The sequence below is a fragment of the Pleurodeles waltl genome, chromosome 6 (assembly GCF_031143425.1).
Source record: "Pleurodeles waltl isolate 20211129_DDA chromosome 6, aPleWal1.hap1.20221129, whole genome shotgun sequence".
Lineage (NCBI taxonomy): Eukaryota > Metazoa > Chordata > Amphibia > Caudata > Salamandridae > Pleurodeles > Pleurodeles waltl.
Genome location: NC_090445.1, coordinates 76,605,851 through 76,623,194, shown reverse-complemented (window position 1 = coordinate 76,623,194; position 17,344 = coordinate 76,605,851). Strand labels below are relative to the sequence as shown.

Genomic DNA, 17,344 nt, shown 5'->3' with positions numbered 1-17,344 from the left:
CTGGTGAAGTCGGATTTAATATTACTATTCTAGAAATGCCACTTTTAGAAAGTGAGCATTTCTTTGCACTTAAATCTTTCTGTGCCTTACAATCCACGTCTGGCTAGGTTTAGTTGACCGCTCCTTGTGCATTCACTCAGACACACCCCAAACACAGGGTACTCTGCCTCACTTGCATACATCTGCATTTTGAATGGGTCTTCCTGAGCTGGGAGGGAGGAGGGCCTGCCCTCACACAAAGGACTGCCACACACCCTACTGGGACACTGGCAGACAGGATTCAACTGAAAGGGACCTGGTGCATTTTCTTAGCCACTCTTTGAAGTCACCCCCACTTCAAAGGCACAATTTAGTATAAAACAGGGCCTCTGCCCTACCTCATCAGACACTTGCTGGAGAAGAAACCTGAACCAGAACCTACATCCTGCCAAGAAGAACTGCCTGGCTGCTCAAAGGACTCACCTGTCTGCTTTCTACAAAGGACTGCTGCCTTGCTGTTGGCCTGCTGCCTTGCTGAACTCTTGTCTGGCTGTAAAAGTGCTCTCCAAGGGCTTGGATAGAGCTTGCCTCCTGTTCCCTGATGTCTCAGGACCAAAAAGACTTCTCTTTTTTCATCTGGACTCTTCGTGCGCCGAACATTTCGACGCACAGCTTGTTCCGCGGTGAACAATTCACTGCACGCCGATCCAGAAAGACGCCACTCGACGCCTGCGGTGCGACCGGAACTTCGACGCCTTCCGTGAGAAAGAAAACTCCACGCACAGCCTCCCGGAACGACGCGCAGCCGGATAACAAGCCGAAGAATCCACGCACAGACCCTGGGACATCTGGTAATCCCGCGATCCATAGAAGGAGACGGTCCGCGTGCCGGAAAACGACGCACGTCTTCCCCGAGTGAAAAATGACGCAAGTCCGTGTGTGAAGGGGCGAAACCGACGCACACACCATTTTTCTTCCCGTAGAACGACGAACGTCTCCCCGCGTGAAAAATAACGACGCAAGTCCGTGTGTGAAGGGGCGTAACCAACGCACACACCATTTTTCCACGCATCTCCTCTTCTGCGGCCCTCTGCGGAGATTTTCCACTCCAAACCAGGTACTTTGTGCTTGAAAGAGACTTTGTTTACTTTTTAAAGACTTAAGACACTTTATATCACTTTTTTGTGATATCTTTACAAATTCATATTGCATCTTTGATCGTTTTGACCTGCAAATACCCAGATAAATATTATGTATTTTTCTAAACACTGTGTGGTGTATTTTTGTGGTGCTGTATTATGTTATTGTATGATTGATTGCACAAATGCTTTACACATTGCCTTCTAAGTTAAGCCTGACTGCTCAGTGCCAAGCTACCAGAGGGTGGGCACAGGATAATTTGGATTGTGTGTGGCTTACCCTGACTAGAGTGAGGGTTCTTGCTTGGACAGAGGGTAATCTGACTGCCAACCAAAAACCCCATTTCTAACAAGTAGTATTTTGTGGACCTCAGGGCTGCTTTCGATTTGGTCCCTCTGGGCAGATGTATGGACTGTATTGAGAAAAATGAACATTTTGGGAACCTAGTGAGAGCTAATATTGCAGCTTTATAGCAACAACTACCCCTAAATAAGACTGTACAGGAAGGGCAAGCTCACAGAGAGAATAGCCAGTCAGAGAGGGATACGTCTGGGCTGCTTTTTACCTCAAACTCTATTCATGCTATGTATATAAATGGGGTAATTGACCTATTTAATGACTGCAACAATGATTCCCCCTTCGTGGCTGGCAGAAAATTGCTGCCCTCTTATTTGGAGACAATACCCTATTAATATCAGAGATACCAATAGGCCTGAAGATATTGCTTAACAAATGTTCTACTTTTTTTGTAAGCAACATAGACTAGAAATTAATCCAAACAAAACGCGATTTCTGTACTTTAACCCCCATAGAGCCTCTGGGGGAAGGTATATCTGGAGGCACTGCGCTAGAGAAAGTAAAGGAGCTTGACTACCTGGGGTACGATTTTCGAATTCGGTGTCTTGGGCACCACAGATGACCAAAAGCCAACTATTACTGCAGCACAAAGCATATGTGGTTGTATGGGCCTAGAAGCCCAAATGTCCTGTATTTTTCACCCCCTACCGCCAGTCATAGCGATATACTGTGATATTAGTCACTGCAGAAAATTGATTTATGAGATCTCTTTTCAGCCTGCCTCAGTGTTAAATGACATCCCTGTGTTTGCACTTGGCCTTAAAGAATATAGCACACATTGCTAACCCTAAACTTCTAATGTATTGGGTAACAGTTGCGTCCAGCAAGGCTCTACATCGTCATAAAAACGTATTCTTTGAACTGAAAGGATTAAACGGGAGATGTAAATTACCACTTTTTTTTCATTATGTCAAGTCCTGGTTTTGCAAGCTGGACGTGAGGCTTGGCATAAGCCGGAGGCTGTTTCAAAGGGGATGCTAAAACAACTGAAATTAAGGTATTGGCTGTATGTACGTGAAAGGTGGCTTATGGAGCCAAGCTCGTGAAGCTTGACAGTAAAAATTATTGATTTAAAATGTACGCTGGACCTTGTAAATGTTTTAGACCATATAGTCGCCACAAGCGAGATCGTTCTTAAAATTCAGACATAGGATTCAACTGGTTAACTCTTTACTGTAAGTGGTGGCCATAGAACAAAAGTGCAAATATCTGCCCAGTTTATAAGTCTCTTTCTGAGACGGGGACACTTATGATGTTTGTTGCCTGTATACCATCCTGTCAGAATATCTCGGATATTACCGATCGGTGGAAACTGGCTCTAAGACAGCTGGAAGTAGCACCGAGTTCTCTAAGAACTGATAATAATGAAGTGATTGTGTGTGCTATGTCTGAATACTTATATCATGCTTGCAGGATTAGACACAAATGTATTGTAATGAGTTAGGGTTTTCGAGCTTTTAATGGTGAATTGGTTTATGATTTTATCTGTGGGAAAATGTGTCCATAGGCATTTTTAAAATGTCTTTTTATGAGTATTGTATTTATATCTGTTATATGAGCTCCTCCTGGTGTGTGTGCAGCGTAACTGTTCTGGGCGCTTTCTCCATTTCTATCTTCTGATTTTTAGAGACATTCTGAGGCCTTTTTGGGCTTCCTCTGCAGGGACCCTGGTCAGTTGATGGCCACTATAGTCTGTTGCAGGACAGTGCAGTCTTGATCCTGGGCCTGATGTTGCTACAGATGTTGCTTTAGTTCTAGTCTGTTACTTTCGTTCTTGGTTGATGCTTTCTGACTTAAGGGCAGGCACTGTCAAAAGCTTTAGCTTTCCTGCATTCCATGCACTTCACCTTGTAGAATTATTGAGTATTGGAATTTCAGAATTTGGTCCATTATTATGAGTTTGGCAGATGTTGTTGCTGGTGGGTGATAGAATGGCATAGTGGCTGGCCACTTTACATTCCTGTTTCATTGTCTGTTTGTGCTGTTGCCCTTCAATTAGAAAGTGAGCCCGAATTTGTCAATCTTGGGTGTATGGACATTACAGTGAGCAAATAGATTGCTTCAGATTTGATTGTCTTGGTCTGGATGGTTATCACTGTCCTTATTGGCCCAGCTCTCCCCAAGTTCTGTTACCCGTCTCTACTCTTGAGTCTGATGTTTTCTGTAGCTGGTCGTTTCTAGTGTTTTTTTGCTGGTTAGTGCTCTATTTGGCTATGGTGCTTCTTCCTTTAGTTGTGTATGCATTCCAATAAATCCCTACTTTTGGGTGTGTTGCCTTAGTTCTGCTACTAGTTGTTTGTGATGTTTTACAGGCTCTGTCGATTTGTTGTGATTGCACTTAAAACTCCGTTCTCTGTTCGATGTGATATGGATTCTGAAGAGTTCCACCAGAGCTGCAGGGGTGGGGGCTCAGACCCATAGTGCAAGGATTAGATGCCTAGGTCTAGCTCCCTCACCCACTTACCTGTGACTTTTCCTCCGACCAGACTATGCCTTTTCGGGACCCAACTTCTTCCGCTTGAGGCTCCTGCATCATCCCTCGCTTCAGCTCCTCTTCTCTCTCTTCTGCCCCTTCCATCTCTCATATCTGTTCTCATTTCTCAAACCTCTTTTCACACCCTTTGCTCTTGCTTTTGGGCCTCTATTCTACTACTGCTTAGTCCGCTCTTTCTCACCCTCTTGGCCTCTGCTCTTTTCACCTCTTTTGATGCCTTGCTTTTTAGCCGCGTCTCCACTTTTTATGCCTTACTTTTGAGCCTTTTTTCCACCACTTTCTGTGCCTTGCTTTCTAGTATATTTTTCAACCTTTGCCTCACTTCCACTCTTTTCTTGGGTCACTGTTCTTTCATCTTGTGCTCCCTTTCTCCCACTGGGTCCTGCACTCCCTGCATTCACACACCACATTTTCCACCTCCCTACTCCCCCACTCCTTACCTGTTCTTGCTCCTTTCCACCTCTTCCTCCGTGAAAGATTAGCTGCCCCCCCCCACCCCCTTACAAAAGATCTACTGAATGTCAGATGCTGCACGACCCCATTTAGCAGGTGCCTTTGCCCAGCCACTCCCCCACCCCCACCCACTTACCTGTGATAGGTCCTCTGACCAGACCCTTTTAGACCCGGCTTCTTCCGCCTGAGGCTCCTGCCTCACCCCTCGCTTCAGCTCCTCTTCTCTCTCTCTCTCTCTTTCTCTCTCTCCTGCTCCTTCCATCTCTTGTATCTTTTGTCTCAAGCCTCTATTCACACCTTTCAATCTTGCTTGTGAATCTTTATTATTCTACTGCCACGTCTGTCCTTTCACACCCTTCGAGCCTCTGCTCTTTTCACCTCTTTTTGTGCCTTGGTTTTGAGCTTGTTATCTCCAATTTTTGTGGCTTACTTTTGAGCATCTGAATCTTTTTTTTTTTTTTTTTTTTTTTTTTTTGTGTGCACTTTCTATGCTTTGTCACGGAGCATATTTCCAACCTTTGCCTCACATCCATTCTTTTTCTGAACCACTGCTCACTTTAGGCTTGTGTGCCCTATTCCCTGCTAAAGTCTTAGTTGCACTTCCTGCTACCCCCTCTTGTGCATTTTTAGCCTCTTTTCAACACCCCCCCACCCCGCCCCCACCACTCCTTCCGTGCGGCTTGCCCCTCTTCTTCCCTTGAAGACCAACCATGGACACCGCCCTCACACACTTCCCTAAATCGCAGGACCTACTTAATGGCGGCGTGCGTAACTATGGTATTGGTATGCTGAAGGCAAGCCGTCTGCATCCACCCGCACCTGGACTGTGCCCAGCACCAGAATCCCTGGTCCGTTTATCGCCAATCGATACTCCTCAGCCCTCCTTAGGTCACTTAACCCTGGACGCCATCTGCTGCAGCTCCGCACCTTACACCATGGTAGCAGCCTGCACCCACTGGCAGTCCTACAGCCACCCCCTCACACATCTAATGCAGACACTAACACCGGCACCCTTACCCAACACCATGGGCCACACCAAACCCACACGTCAACACCCACAGCGCATTGATCCCAAAATCGTCACGGCTGTCCCAGCAGGCTACAAGATCGCTTGACAGGACCACACTCACAAGCCAGGAGGACGCTACATCATCTTCAAAGAATCCATTGTATGCACTTCCTTCACATAGAATGACACCCCATTCATGGAACATCTGCACCTCAATTTGCAAGTGTCTGAAAATGTCACCATGAATGGAACCCTCATCTACCAAACACTTGGGCCACGAGCCACCTTCACTAACCCAATGATGTTATAGCCCACTAGAAATGAAATGGAGAGCCAGCCACAACTCTCCAACAGAACCACCTACAAAGCTGCACTAAGATGCTATCAGCAGCAAATGAGAGAGACAAAGAAAAACACGCTTGTGGACTGCATCCAAGAAGGCTCCAACAGCTCCAATGAGATTTTCTCGATCATCAGGAACTTCATCTCACCCTCTGCTGCCATCAACAGCATCATTACTTCCCAGCAACTCTATGGCAATCTATCAGCCTCCTTCAATAGCAAAATCACAAATATCATGCACACCAACCTGATGCCAGAGAACTCATTGTCAACCTACCTACCAACAACCAAGATGACCACCTGAACGAACGGGCAACATCACCAATCGGCACCACCCTGGCCATCAACACATTCATCACAATCCCAACCTTCCCGGAGGAACGGAACTGTGCAGAAATCAATGCCCTACTTAAGAAGCTCTTAGCCGATCCAAACTAACTATGCAACTTCCCAACCCATATCCCTAATGCCCTATCCAGCCAAAGTCATTGAGAATGCCATCCTCAAACAACCCACCTACCTTGAGCTCCACCAGCTGCTAGACCACATCTGTTGGGTTTCAGAAAGAGCAGTACCACTGAAACAGCACTAACCACAGAAACTGACGACATTTGAACCATCCTGGATTGAGGAGAAACAATGGCCCTCATCCTGCTTGACCTCTTCGTGCCTTCAACACTGTCTCCCTCAACACCCTCTTCAGCCTACTTCACGAGATTGGCATAAAAGGATCCATACTCCAATGGGTCTGCGTCTTACTCATGGGAATAACCCAAAGGGTCAGGCTGCCACCTTCCACCTCAGACAGCAAGAACCTGATAAGCTGAGGGTTTATCTCTCAGCGCCTCCCTCTTCAGCATATACATGACACCACTGGTCAACAATATCCACTCACATCTCCTAGGCCGAAGACACCCAACTCACTGACAGACAAGACAACAAACAAGACAACAAACCCCAGAACCAACTTCAACAACTGCATGATGATGGTAGCAGAGTGGATGCAACCAAACTGCCTGAAGCTTAACTTTGGCAAGACTGATATTGTTTTTTGGCAACAAGACTTTGCCATGGGACTCAACATTGTGGACGGCGGAGCTAGGACTCTCACCCACAGAGCATGCAACGTGACTGCACAGATCATTGCATTGAGCACCTCCTTGCTTTCACATCCTATTCATGCTGCAAAAGTTCTTCAAATGACTGCCACAAAACAGACGGACCATCACACAAGCACTCATCACCAGCAGGCAACACATTCTCTACACCAGAACCTCCAATCAACTCCTACACAGACCCTAGACCATCCAGAATACCTCAGCAAGACTCTTATTCTTACCTATCATGCCACACCCATATAACACGGAACATCAAAAAGCTTCACTGGCTCCCCATTCACAAGCACAGCCAATTCAAACTTCTTATGCACAACACAGGACCGAAATACCTCAACAACCGCAAACGCTTCCAAAATCCTTCCAGACATCTACTCTCCGCCTCACTCTCTCTCCACATCCGCAAAAGCAGTGCAGGAGGCCCCTCTTTCTCCTACATTGTGCCCTAAACATGGAATGACCTCCTTCAATACATCGGAGCCTCTTCCACACTTCTGGACTTCTGCAAGAAGCTGAAGACCTAGCGTTTCGATTATTCCCAAGGGGACCACACCTATACATCTGCCAAAGCACCTCGATACCCTCATGGGCGAGTACTGCACTATACATATTGACATAACACACGCTAAGTTAGAGTAGCCCAGTGGATTGCAGAACTAACACAAATCCACCAAGCTGTTCTCTGTGCAGGCAGGGTTTTCTAGTCACTTATTAGCAGTCCTGTTAGCATAGGGTCACAGTGAAAAGCAGAACAATTTGTTTGTCCTGCAAATAGCACACTCAAGCTCTGCACTGTGATTGGGACTTGTAATTTTTATTTTAAAAGCTGTAGTCTTGTGCAAAAATGTACGGTAATGACAGAGAAGGATAATTGCAGTTAAAATTGTTATCGATGAGAACAACAAAAAACATTTAAAACATTTTACATATTAAATGGCATCCTAGAATTGAATGCTATTTTTAGACCCTATGCTAATTTAGTAGGCTAACATATTATGTATCATTCCTGGCTGTCGAGAATACGGAATGCAGCGCACTGCATACCTTTTTGATAGCAACAAAATGGCTGTTTGTTATCAGAGTTCTGTCATGGAAGTATAGGTTTGTGCTTTGCCGAGAACATGGGTTCCCGCCTGGCACCTCATGGCCTCTCCTGGCTTCTATAGCTGGCTCTCCCGATAAATGAAGTGAAGTCTGGAACAGGAACCGTCAAATCGGCGTAACTTCCGGTAGTAAACTCTTTGATAATTAATGGTCATAAGGCAAAAAAGAAAAGGACATCCCACTTCCAAACAAGCATTTACAATGCAACGGGTCTCGCATTTGCTCATCTTAGAGCTTATCGCTTTGTAAACTCTTAACCCGACTTTTCACCTATCGGGCAAAAGTGCATTTATATACATAACCCGAAAAAGTGAAATCAAGTATGTAAAGCGCTCGACTTCTGCCAAGAGAGATCGCGCTCGTAAATTAGAGGGAAAAAAAGCCCACAAGCCCGATGGAATACAGCGAGCCTCGCATGTTTTCTGTACTTGGTCGCTGCGCTCGAGGAGGGCTAGCCACCGGAAAAGGCATGCCACATGCGTGCCTTCGACTAATGAAAGCAAGCAGATTTTATTAGGGAGCCCACGAACAATAAACACTGACGTGAAGTTGACAGGGCTCCGAGCCCTTTTCTAAATACAAAAGAGTCTCGCTGCGATACGCAGGCGTGAGCGCATGCAACGCAGGCTCGACCCTAAAAAGCTCAACCAAAAGTCATGCCTTAAAGCACAATACTTTTTACTGTCACAAATATATCTTTTCTTTATTTACAAATGTATTAATCAATAAATTGTAATATATGAAAAATACATTTATACAATAGCTGCCATGATCTGATTTTTGATATGCTGACGTATGCCTATTGTGCAGCGAGTCATTTGACTGTTTCTCTGCAGTTAAAAACTGAGGTCCCTAGGTTTAAAGGACCCTACTGCCACAATGGAAGTTTGAAATATGTGATTTCCCTGCTATATTACATTTGCAATTCCTTGGATAGTGAGGAAGACTGTGTCCCCGAGTTACTTCTTAGGGAATAACTTTTTGTACCCATCTGGGTCTAATTTTGTTAAGGATCCTCATTGTGGCACAGTGACCACGTTTTCTTTCAGTGGTCATCGGATATTATTTGGGATGCCCCCCTTGTGTGGTTAGCAAGCAGTTCTGTTCCCTGAAGGTCTGTGGTCGGCTGGCCAATCTTCACCAGAACGTACATCGGCACCTGCGTGACACTTCTAATGGTACCAAGAAAGAGTTTTATTTCTCTGACTAAAATCTAATTAAAAGTGTGAAATTATACTGTGTATACAGGAGCTTTTTCCCTGTGAGCAACGCAAATCTAATATATTGGATTGGATTGGATATGTATATGTTCCTCTGATCACCTTTGACTGTATTGTATAAATCTTAGCAATTTATTGAAGGTGTTCACATGAAATAATGTGGTGCTGTGCAATGTTTGTCCCATGTATTTTTTTAAACATTTTCTTTTTAATCATGGTATGTGCTGCTTGAGTGGTATTTGGATGCAGTTTTAGTAGTGTAAAGTGTCTGTTTTTTAGTTTTGGGGGTAAGGCAGCTATTGTATAAATGTTTATTTTTCGTCTTAGTATTTATTAATTCATACATTTCTAAATAAAGAAGGATATATTTGGGACAGTAAAAAGTCTTGTGTTTTATTTAAGGCATGACTCTTGGTTGAGCTTTTTTTTGGAAGCAAGTTGGCCTTTTCTTTTTTGCCTTGTTTCCTCCTGTACCACTCCACATTGTAACCTTATGGGGGACCCCTTATGTGTACATTTCATGGGGCATCCGTTTTTTATGCTGGAAGCTTCCATATTTTATCCATAGTTGACATAGAAGAGGAATTGCACACCTTCTAATGCTACATTCGAATTGAGAACAAAGCATAGTTTGGAAAAAGACGATTTGAGAGGGGAACTATCGTATTGTTCCTAGCTCTCCCCAGTACATTGTTTACTGTTTGTGTCTGAGGTTTTGTGTAGTTGGGTGTTTCTGCTGTTTATGTGCGTTAGTATATTTTTTTGGCTACCGTGCTTCTTTCTTTAGCTTTCTATGCATGCCAATAGAGATCCTACGTTTGGGTGCATGGTCTTAGTTCGATGGTTGAGGGTCAGGCACCGTGCATATTTTTCCTGCTCGATGCTTGCGTTTTAATTTGTGGCCCTCACGTTCTTATCCAAGAACATGCATTATGTTGGTGACCTTTGTTTGACAGATGCTTCCATTTCTTTTTGTCCTCGGATGTTTGGGAGACTCTGGTGTGACAGATGGTCGCTGCGTTCCGTTTAGGATGACAAGGCACGTTTCTAGTGTTATATTGTGCCTGTGTGAGGTAATTATGTGTTGATGCCTTATTTTGCATAGGACTAGGGCCTGGAACATTCTGCGTTCCTTATTTTTGGGTGACTTTCGCTTAATTGTTCGATTTGTTTGTTTTGCTGAAGTAGTCTACTTATTATCTGCCCGAGTGTCGGTACTGCAGTATTGAGTACTACTGTCTAGTAGCTTCACTTTTTCCCTACACATTTTTCCCTTAGTTATTTAGTGTCCTGAAGTGTTGAGGATTATGTCTCACAGTCTAGGCTTCTGCCTTGAATTGGTACTGGTGCTGTTTGTGTCACTACTAATCTGTCAGGTGTCTCTTTCAGCATGTACTTCCTGTATGCCAAATATCAGGGTTGGATGACTAGCCTACTTGCTTTGTCTTCTAAGGCCCAATTCCAAGAGTTACTGCTTGAGTATGGATTTTATGATGTGAGGCATCTGCAACCAGAAGTTATCATCAAAAGAAAAGTAATTATCTTTTTCTTTCTGGAGGCTACTCCCACCTACTTCCTCATTCTGAGGAGTGGTTGTGTACTGACTACATCATTTTGTTAAGTTTTGCACACTGCATTTCTTTAGGTTTTGTCATGCCTGTCTGTCTCTAAGGGCCAAGGGGAAAAAGAGAGAGAACTGAGGTCGGAGTGCAGGATGGCACCATGTATTGCACCGTAACATCACATCTGGGTCCGTGGGGTGGAGCAGGAGAGCAGTTGCACATTTTCAAGAACTAGTCTGGGGCCTGGGGAAGGTTCTTGAGACTCTAAAGAAGTTAGAGCCATGGCTTAACCCCCAGTGGTGCACCAACATGGCTTAAAGTAAGACTGGTAGTGTTTAGTCTGCCCTAGAACTTTCTGACACAATGGTGAATGGTTATTAACCACTCTGGTAGGACCAAGATGTTGTAATGCAATAATGTGCAGCTGCACACACCCTCCTAGTGGACATACACACATGTCCCATCCTCCAAAGGTCCATAGAACCTACAGAAATTGGCTGCACGCAACACACTGACAGATTGTCAGCCCACCTTATCTCTCAACGATCATTCCATAGGATGAAGCATGGGGCACAAGGCTTCGGATTGTGGAGTGCCCTTTCTTCTTCCTTGAGCTCTGAACCCAACTATTTGCAATACAGGAAACTCTGGAAGGCAGAACTATCCAGACTTGATTTGTAGCTGCTCTCTTCACTAAATGGGGTTGCAGTGGAAGAAGATCAAATATGGGATCCGATCTTCATTTAAGGCTTCATTCTCCTGTGTCGCTTCACGTATTTGTACACTGTCCGCTGTGCAGTACTGGAAAAGCAACATGTAGCACTGTACAAAACTCGCAAAAAAACAGATGTAAATAGTTTCATTTAGTTCTCGTCTCACATCTGCTTTTCAAAGACATTGATGTCCCAGACATTGTATTTGATATTACATTGACCTGACCTTGTGTAAGAGGCACTTTTTCCAAGGACTATCTTATATTATATTGATTTGTATAGCATTCTTATCATCCGAGGGGGTATCCAGGCACTTGGCAGGTGTGAGATATCCAAAGTTCTTATGGGACGAGCTAGGTCTTGGGGTTTTTGCAGAACTCAAGAAGTGAGTAGGAGGCGCTGATGTATTGAGGGAGGTTGTTACATGTCTTTGGTGCAATGTAGGAGAACAAACGATCTCCAGTTTTGCTTTTGTGCATGCAAGGAATAAGTGCGAGTGAGGTAGAGCCTAGGTGTCTATTGGTTTGGTGAAAGTGTATGAGGCTGTTCAGGTATTCTGGTCCTGTGTTGTGTAGGCCTTTGTATGTGTGCATGAGAAGGTTTAATTGGCTGCGCTTGTGCATGTGGAGCCAGAGAAGCTACTTGAGGTGTGGTGTGATGTGGGTGTGGTGTGGGAGGTTGTGTTCGAGTCTTGCAACTGTGTTCTTTAGGGGGAAGGGTATGTGTCTTTTTTGGATGAATTCAATTTCAGAACATTTCCACTTCAAATATACCCTTTTTATTGCTATTTCTGATTTAAGGTCTAAACTTGTATATTTGCTATTTCTTTTTTTACAGTTTGTCTTTCTGTGTTTTTCTTCTAGAGTGGAGATGGGCCCGCTGCTTTGCAGGTAACTAAAGATGGTACTTCTTTTTGGTTCCTTACTTCTTAATTCTATTTAATATTTTTGTTATTGTACCGTTTTCCAATGAAGCCTCAGTGCCTCTCTGTGCATTCTTTTCATATATTTCCTATTTTAAGTGTGCATGTCGGATGTTCTCTGCTGTAAGGCACATGGGCTCTTTTTCCTGTTCTGAGATCATTCGTGTTTGTGCATTAGAGCGTAGCAAAACGTGGAGCAGCTCTTCAGCTGCTCTGCCGCTTGGATCTGCACCACTGCTGATGTCTTCACTGCCGAGATCTGCACAACTGCTGGGGTCTTCACTGCTGGGATCCGTAGTGTTGATGGGTTCTGCACCCATGCTAGGTTCTGTAGCACAGCTGATGCCTGTGCATCTTCTCAGCAGTCATGCAGCCCCACATTTCTGTGCTTAAATCAACACCTCTTCTGGGGTCTGCAGTGCTGATGGACTCTGCACCACATTGGAGGTCTGCTCCACTACTGTGGTCTTTAGCTCTTCTGGGTATGTAGCGTTGCTGGAATCTGTAGTGCTGCTGTGGTATATATTGATGCTCGGGTCTCCACTGATGCTGAGGTCTGTAGTGGTGACCAGTACATAAAACTCCTAGAGAAACACAGCCATTCAATGCCTGTGAAAGCCTATACACTACATGTAGAGCTCCTGGGCGGTATCACAAGACATTTTTACTACTGTTATTTAATGTCTTTGGAGGTAAGTTAAGGCATTGTTTGGTGCTACCTTCTGTTTCCACAGTCGTATGAAAGCGGGTTTCTGGAAGTGGTAGTGTCCAACAAGAACGTTTATGCTTATTTGTGTGGCATTTTGTTCTAGTTGGGTGTACTGTTACTGTAACTTGGTGTGTTGAACAGCGGTTGTTGTGTAGCTTTCTGCTTTCTTTTTGTTGTGTTCTGTTTACATTGTTTTGGCATTGTGCTTTGTTTTGTGTACTTTGTTGATTTATTTAGTCGTGTCAACAATTGCTAATATGTTTACAGCCAAAAGCAGCACAAGCCTTTTTTATTTCCCATGATAACCAATAAAATATCCCTGTCTACGGTAGTAAAATAGCGCTACTCCACCTCTTCAGCTATTTAAGACACCACGCAGCACGAAATGGTGGCAAATTAACACTTTCAGTCCTCCCTTCCTTTAATACCAGTCCCACTCTCTGTAGAGCCCGCCACACACCACACTTCCGCTTGAGCTCCTCTATCTGCACAACCGGCCATTCTCTACACTCCTCCCAGAGCTCCTCAAGCTACACAACCGGCCATGCTCTACACTCCTTCCAGAGCTCCTCTAGCTACACAACCGGCCATGCTCTACACTCCTTCCAGAGCTCCTCTAGCTACACAACCGGCCATGCTCTACACTCCTTCCAGAGCTCCTCTAGCTACACAACCGGCCATGCTCTACACTTCTAGAGTTCCTCTGTCTGCACAACTGTCCTTTCTGTACACTCTTAGAGCTCTTTTGCCCTTCTCTGTCTCCACAGCCATTCACGATCAGCACAACCCTTCTACCCACCATAGCACGTCAGTCCCTGTAGATCCAATCACTGATTAGCACTGCCTAACCCAGGAAAGACCTTTACTATCTATTCACAAGCACAGCTCTACATTCGCAGCACAGTTATCATTGTACAGGCAGCTCTGACCCCCTGACCAACATTCTGCACAGTTCACCATTATTTGCGCACCCAGTTCTTTACACGTCTCTCACTCTGTATATCTTTCCACTTTTTGCAGCATAACATTATCGGAACACCTCACATTTCTACACTCCCAGCACGGCCACCAATCACTGGACGCAATCTGCAGTGCTCAGGTCTTTGCACAGCCAATGGGAAGTACTGCACTCTGCACAGCCACACTTCTGCACAGTTCCCGGGAGAGCTGTACACGATCTGCAAACCTCTACTCATTCACACTCTGCTCATTCCCCATTCAATGCACATTTCCCTACACTTCACTCTGATCTCGGCTCGTTTCACAAGCCCCACTTTCTGTACAGCCCATTCCTACAGCACAACCACAATGCCACACGTAGGCCAGTTCTTCTCCTTCAACACATTCTACATCTATACACAATCTTCCATGCTACAAGTCCCTCAACTCTCTGACAGGCCCCCACTCTCCAGTCTCTATATAGACCTCACCTTTGGCATATCCCTCCACTGTAACCATTACTCAGCTCTCTGCAAAGCACCCAGTGTGCTGTACAACACTCTACTTGTTGCCCTGCCAATGTTATATTCAACACAATGCTTCTCTCTATACACACCCTCACTTTCTGAACAGTACTCAGCCTTTCCACTCCTTGCCCTCATCCTCATAGGCTACATTCCTACATCCCGACTCTGTGGAGTCTTTCAGTCTCTGCATATTTTTCATTATTCAAAAACCCTGCACACCTTAGTTCCAAATATACTGCTACACCATTACTCAGCCCTCTGTATAGCATTCTGCTCAGCACACCCCTCTGAGACTCAGCTCATGCGTAGCCACTCCCACTCCTACCACAGCCTTCTACTCTATGCACAGCATACACCTCTGTCTGCTTTGCACTCTGCTTATGGCGCAGTCCTGTACTCTATGCAAACTCCTTAAGTCAGAGCACATGTTGTACACTTTCTGCACTTTGCACAACCCTGACACTCTGCCAGCCTTTGTCTGAGTAAATCCTTGCTCACTGTGCATACCTCACTCTCTACACAGCCTTCAATTCCCCTGCTCTGCAGACAAACATCCATGTTCCCTGCACAGCCGTTACACTACACAACGTTCAACTTAACACTTACTTTTTTAGTAGCACTGCACTCCATGCAGAGCTACCCACCCTGCACTCCCCCACACTTTCTGCACAGCCCTCCATAGCACCCCTCTGCACCTCTAGTCTGCATATTTTGATCCCATGGATGGATCTACACAAAGCATGGCAGTTTTTTTGTTTCTCAAATTATGCAGTTTACTGTTTTCATGGCCTGTTACTCCAGTGTATGTACCCAGCCCTCCACTTTAACAGACAAACACCTTCTGCTCATTCTTGCAGTGTTTACACCATCATCTAGCCCTGAGCAGTGCTTTCTACTTTCTTTATCACCCTCGAGCCACTGCACATCCTCGGTACTGGTACTGTGCTCCGCATCCACTCATCTAACACCCCCACTCTGTGCTGTTCTGTGAGCTGCACAGTCCTCTGTACTCTCAACAACCCTCCTCTCTGTATGGATCCTCACTCTGCACATTTCTACTCTGCTTAGTCCTGAAACCTCTGCACAGCCATTCATGCTTCTTCACAATTTTCGAATCTACACAACCCTCCACACTGCCAGTCCTCAAACCTCTGCACACATTCTTCAGCGATCAAACCACCAATGGCCAGCACACCCTGCAAAGCCTGTCAGATGAAACAGGATTTATTTTGTGCTACTGTGCTAAAATGAAATGTAATATTTTTTGTAACTTCCTCTGAAGTTGTGTTCTCACCGTACCAACACTTGAAACAAGTCAATGACTTTTCTTCCTGTGGATGATTCTGAAGAGACCACTGCATTTAATAAGAGAATAGTATTACATCTTTGAACATGTTTTTAGGTTCACGTTTAATATTTATTATGCGTTCTCAAGGTGTTTTCAGCAGTGGTGCAGTTAGTGTATCATGTGTTTAGGAAAATCAATTGGCTGCTCTCATTTCTTCATTTCACACCATGTCATGAACATGTCTTTCACTGACTCTAAACCTATAGCAGGTGCTCTTATCGGGCTGTGTGCCAGACCTTTTGCTTGCCTTCCTGCGGAGCAGACTGTATGACCGTTTAACATTTGATTTTAAATATATTTTGAGACTTTGCTGAGCATGTCCCTAGTTTGGACTTTTCTCTAGATTATGCTGATTTTAGATTATGCTAATTTGCATACTATTGTCCTTTTCCTTTCTGTAATGATTGTTAATTTTAAATAAACCTTCATGAATCTTCACTTGTTAAGGTGTTCTTTATTTGCCTTGGGCCGTTATCCTTAGGGACTCGCATGGCCCTGGTCCATCAAATTAGCGCTTTTGTAATTTTATGAATGCAAGACCGCAACCGGTTTTGGTATTGGGGTGGGTTCAAGCGGGTAGATGCAAAATTTGTTATAAAATTTGAATAAATCTGCAACCCAAAAATGTTCAGAGATAGGGAATACTGGAATTATCTGGATTAATCTGGTGTATTGGTCCTGTTGAGGTTGTCAGGAGTTGCCTTGCGTGAACATAAATAGGGTACTTCCTTTTTTAATTGCTCTTTATTGATGCACTCTGCATGTTATTGATATGGCCTCCCATATAGTCCACACTATTTGTGCTTGTTCATGGTGGCAGTTCATCACTTTTGCCATCACCCGCCGTCATGAAACCCTCCCAGCTTGTTATTGTCTGTAGGCCTGCTCCCTAGCCCCGGAGCACACAGATCTCGGCAGTTTAATGATAGTTAATTTGTGCACAGCTGAGAGCCATTGCATGTATATTGGTGCCTTCCTACCCTTTCAGCTCTTGCAATATTCCGTTTTGCTGTAATGAATGGTAGATTTACATTCAAATTGTTATTACTATAGAGCGTAGTTAATTAAAACCACACACTTTCCCACACTTCAACAGTGGAGTTAAAAAAAAATAGCAGGAAAAAAAGCTTACATTATATAGTGCTAAAACATTACTATAAAGATCATAAAATACACTGTCTTTTCAAGTCTGCATAGAGTTAATTTGTGTGTGTAAAAGTCGTAAAGTGCATACATATCAAAGTGTCTTTGTGAGGAGATTTCTTCACTCCATATGTGCAAAATTTGCTAAAATGGCAGTGCTCTGCCATATCGTCTTTTGATAATGGTAGTACCCTGTGTCCAACTGTGATCTATTTTCATCTACAAATTGAAGTGAGAGATTCCATATATATATATATATATATATATA

The 17,344-nt window shown here is 44.3% G+C and overlaps 1 protein-coding gene across 1 annotated transcript in view; it reads left to right on the top strand.

The window, feature by feature from the left end:
* The window catches only part of LOC138299235 (E3 ubiquitin-protein ligase TRIM39-like), a 232,084-nt gene that overhangs the window by 141,720 nt on the left and 73,020 nt on the right, over positions 1–17,344 (top strand). The window contains exon 7 of the mRNA XM_069237363.1: positions 12,352–12,378. Within this exon, the coding sequence (XP_069093464.1) occupies positions 12,352–12,378 (27 nt within the window). The remainder of the gene's footprint in view (positions 1–12,351; positions 12,379–17,344) is intronic.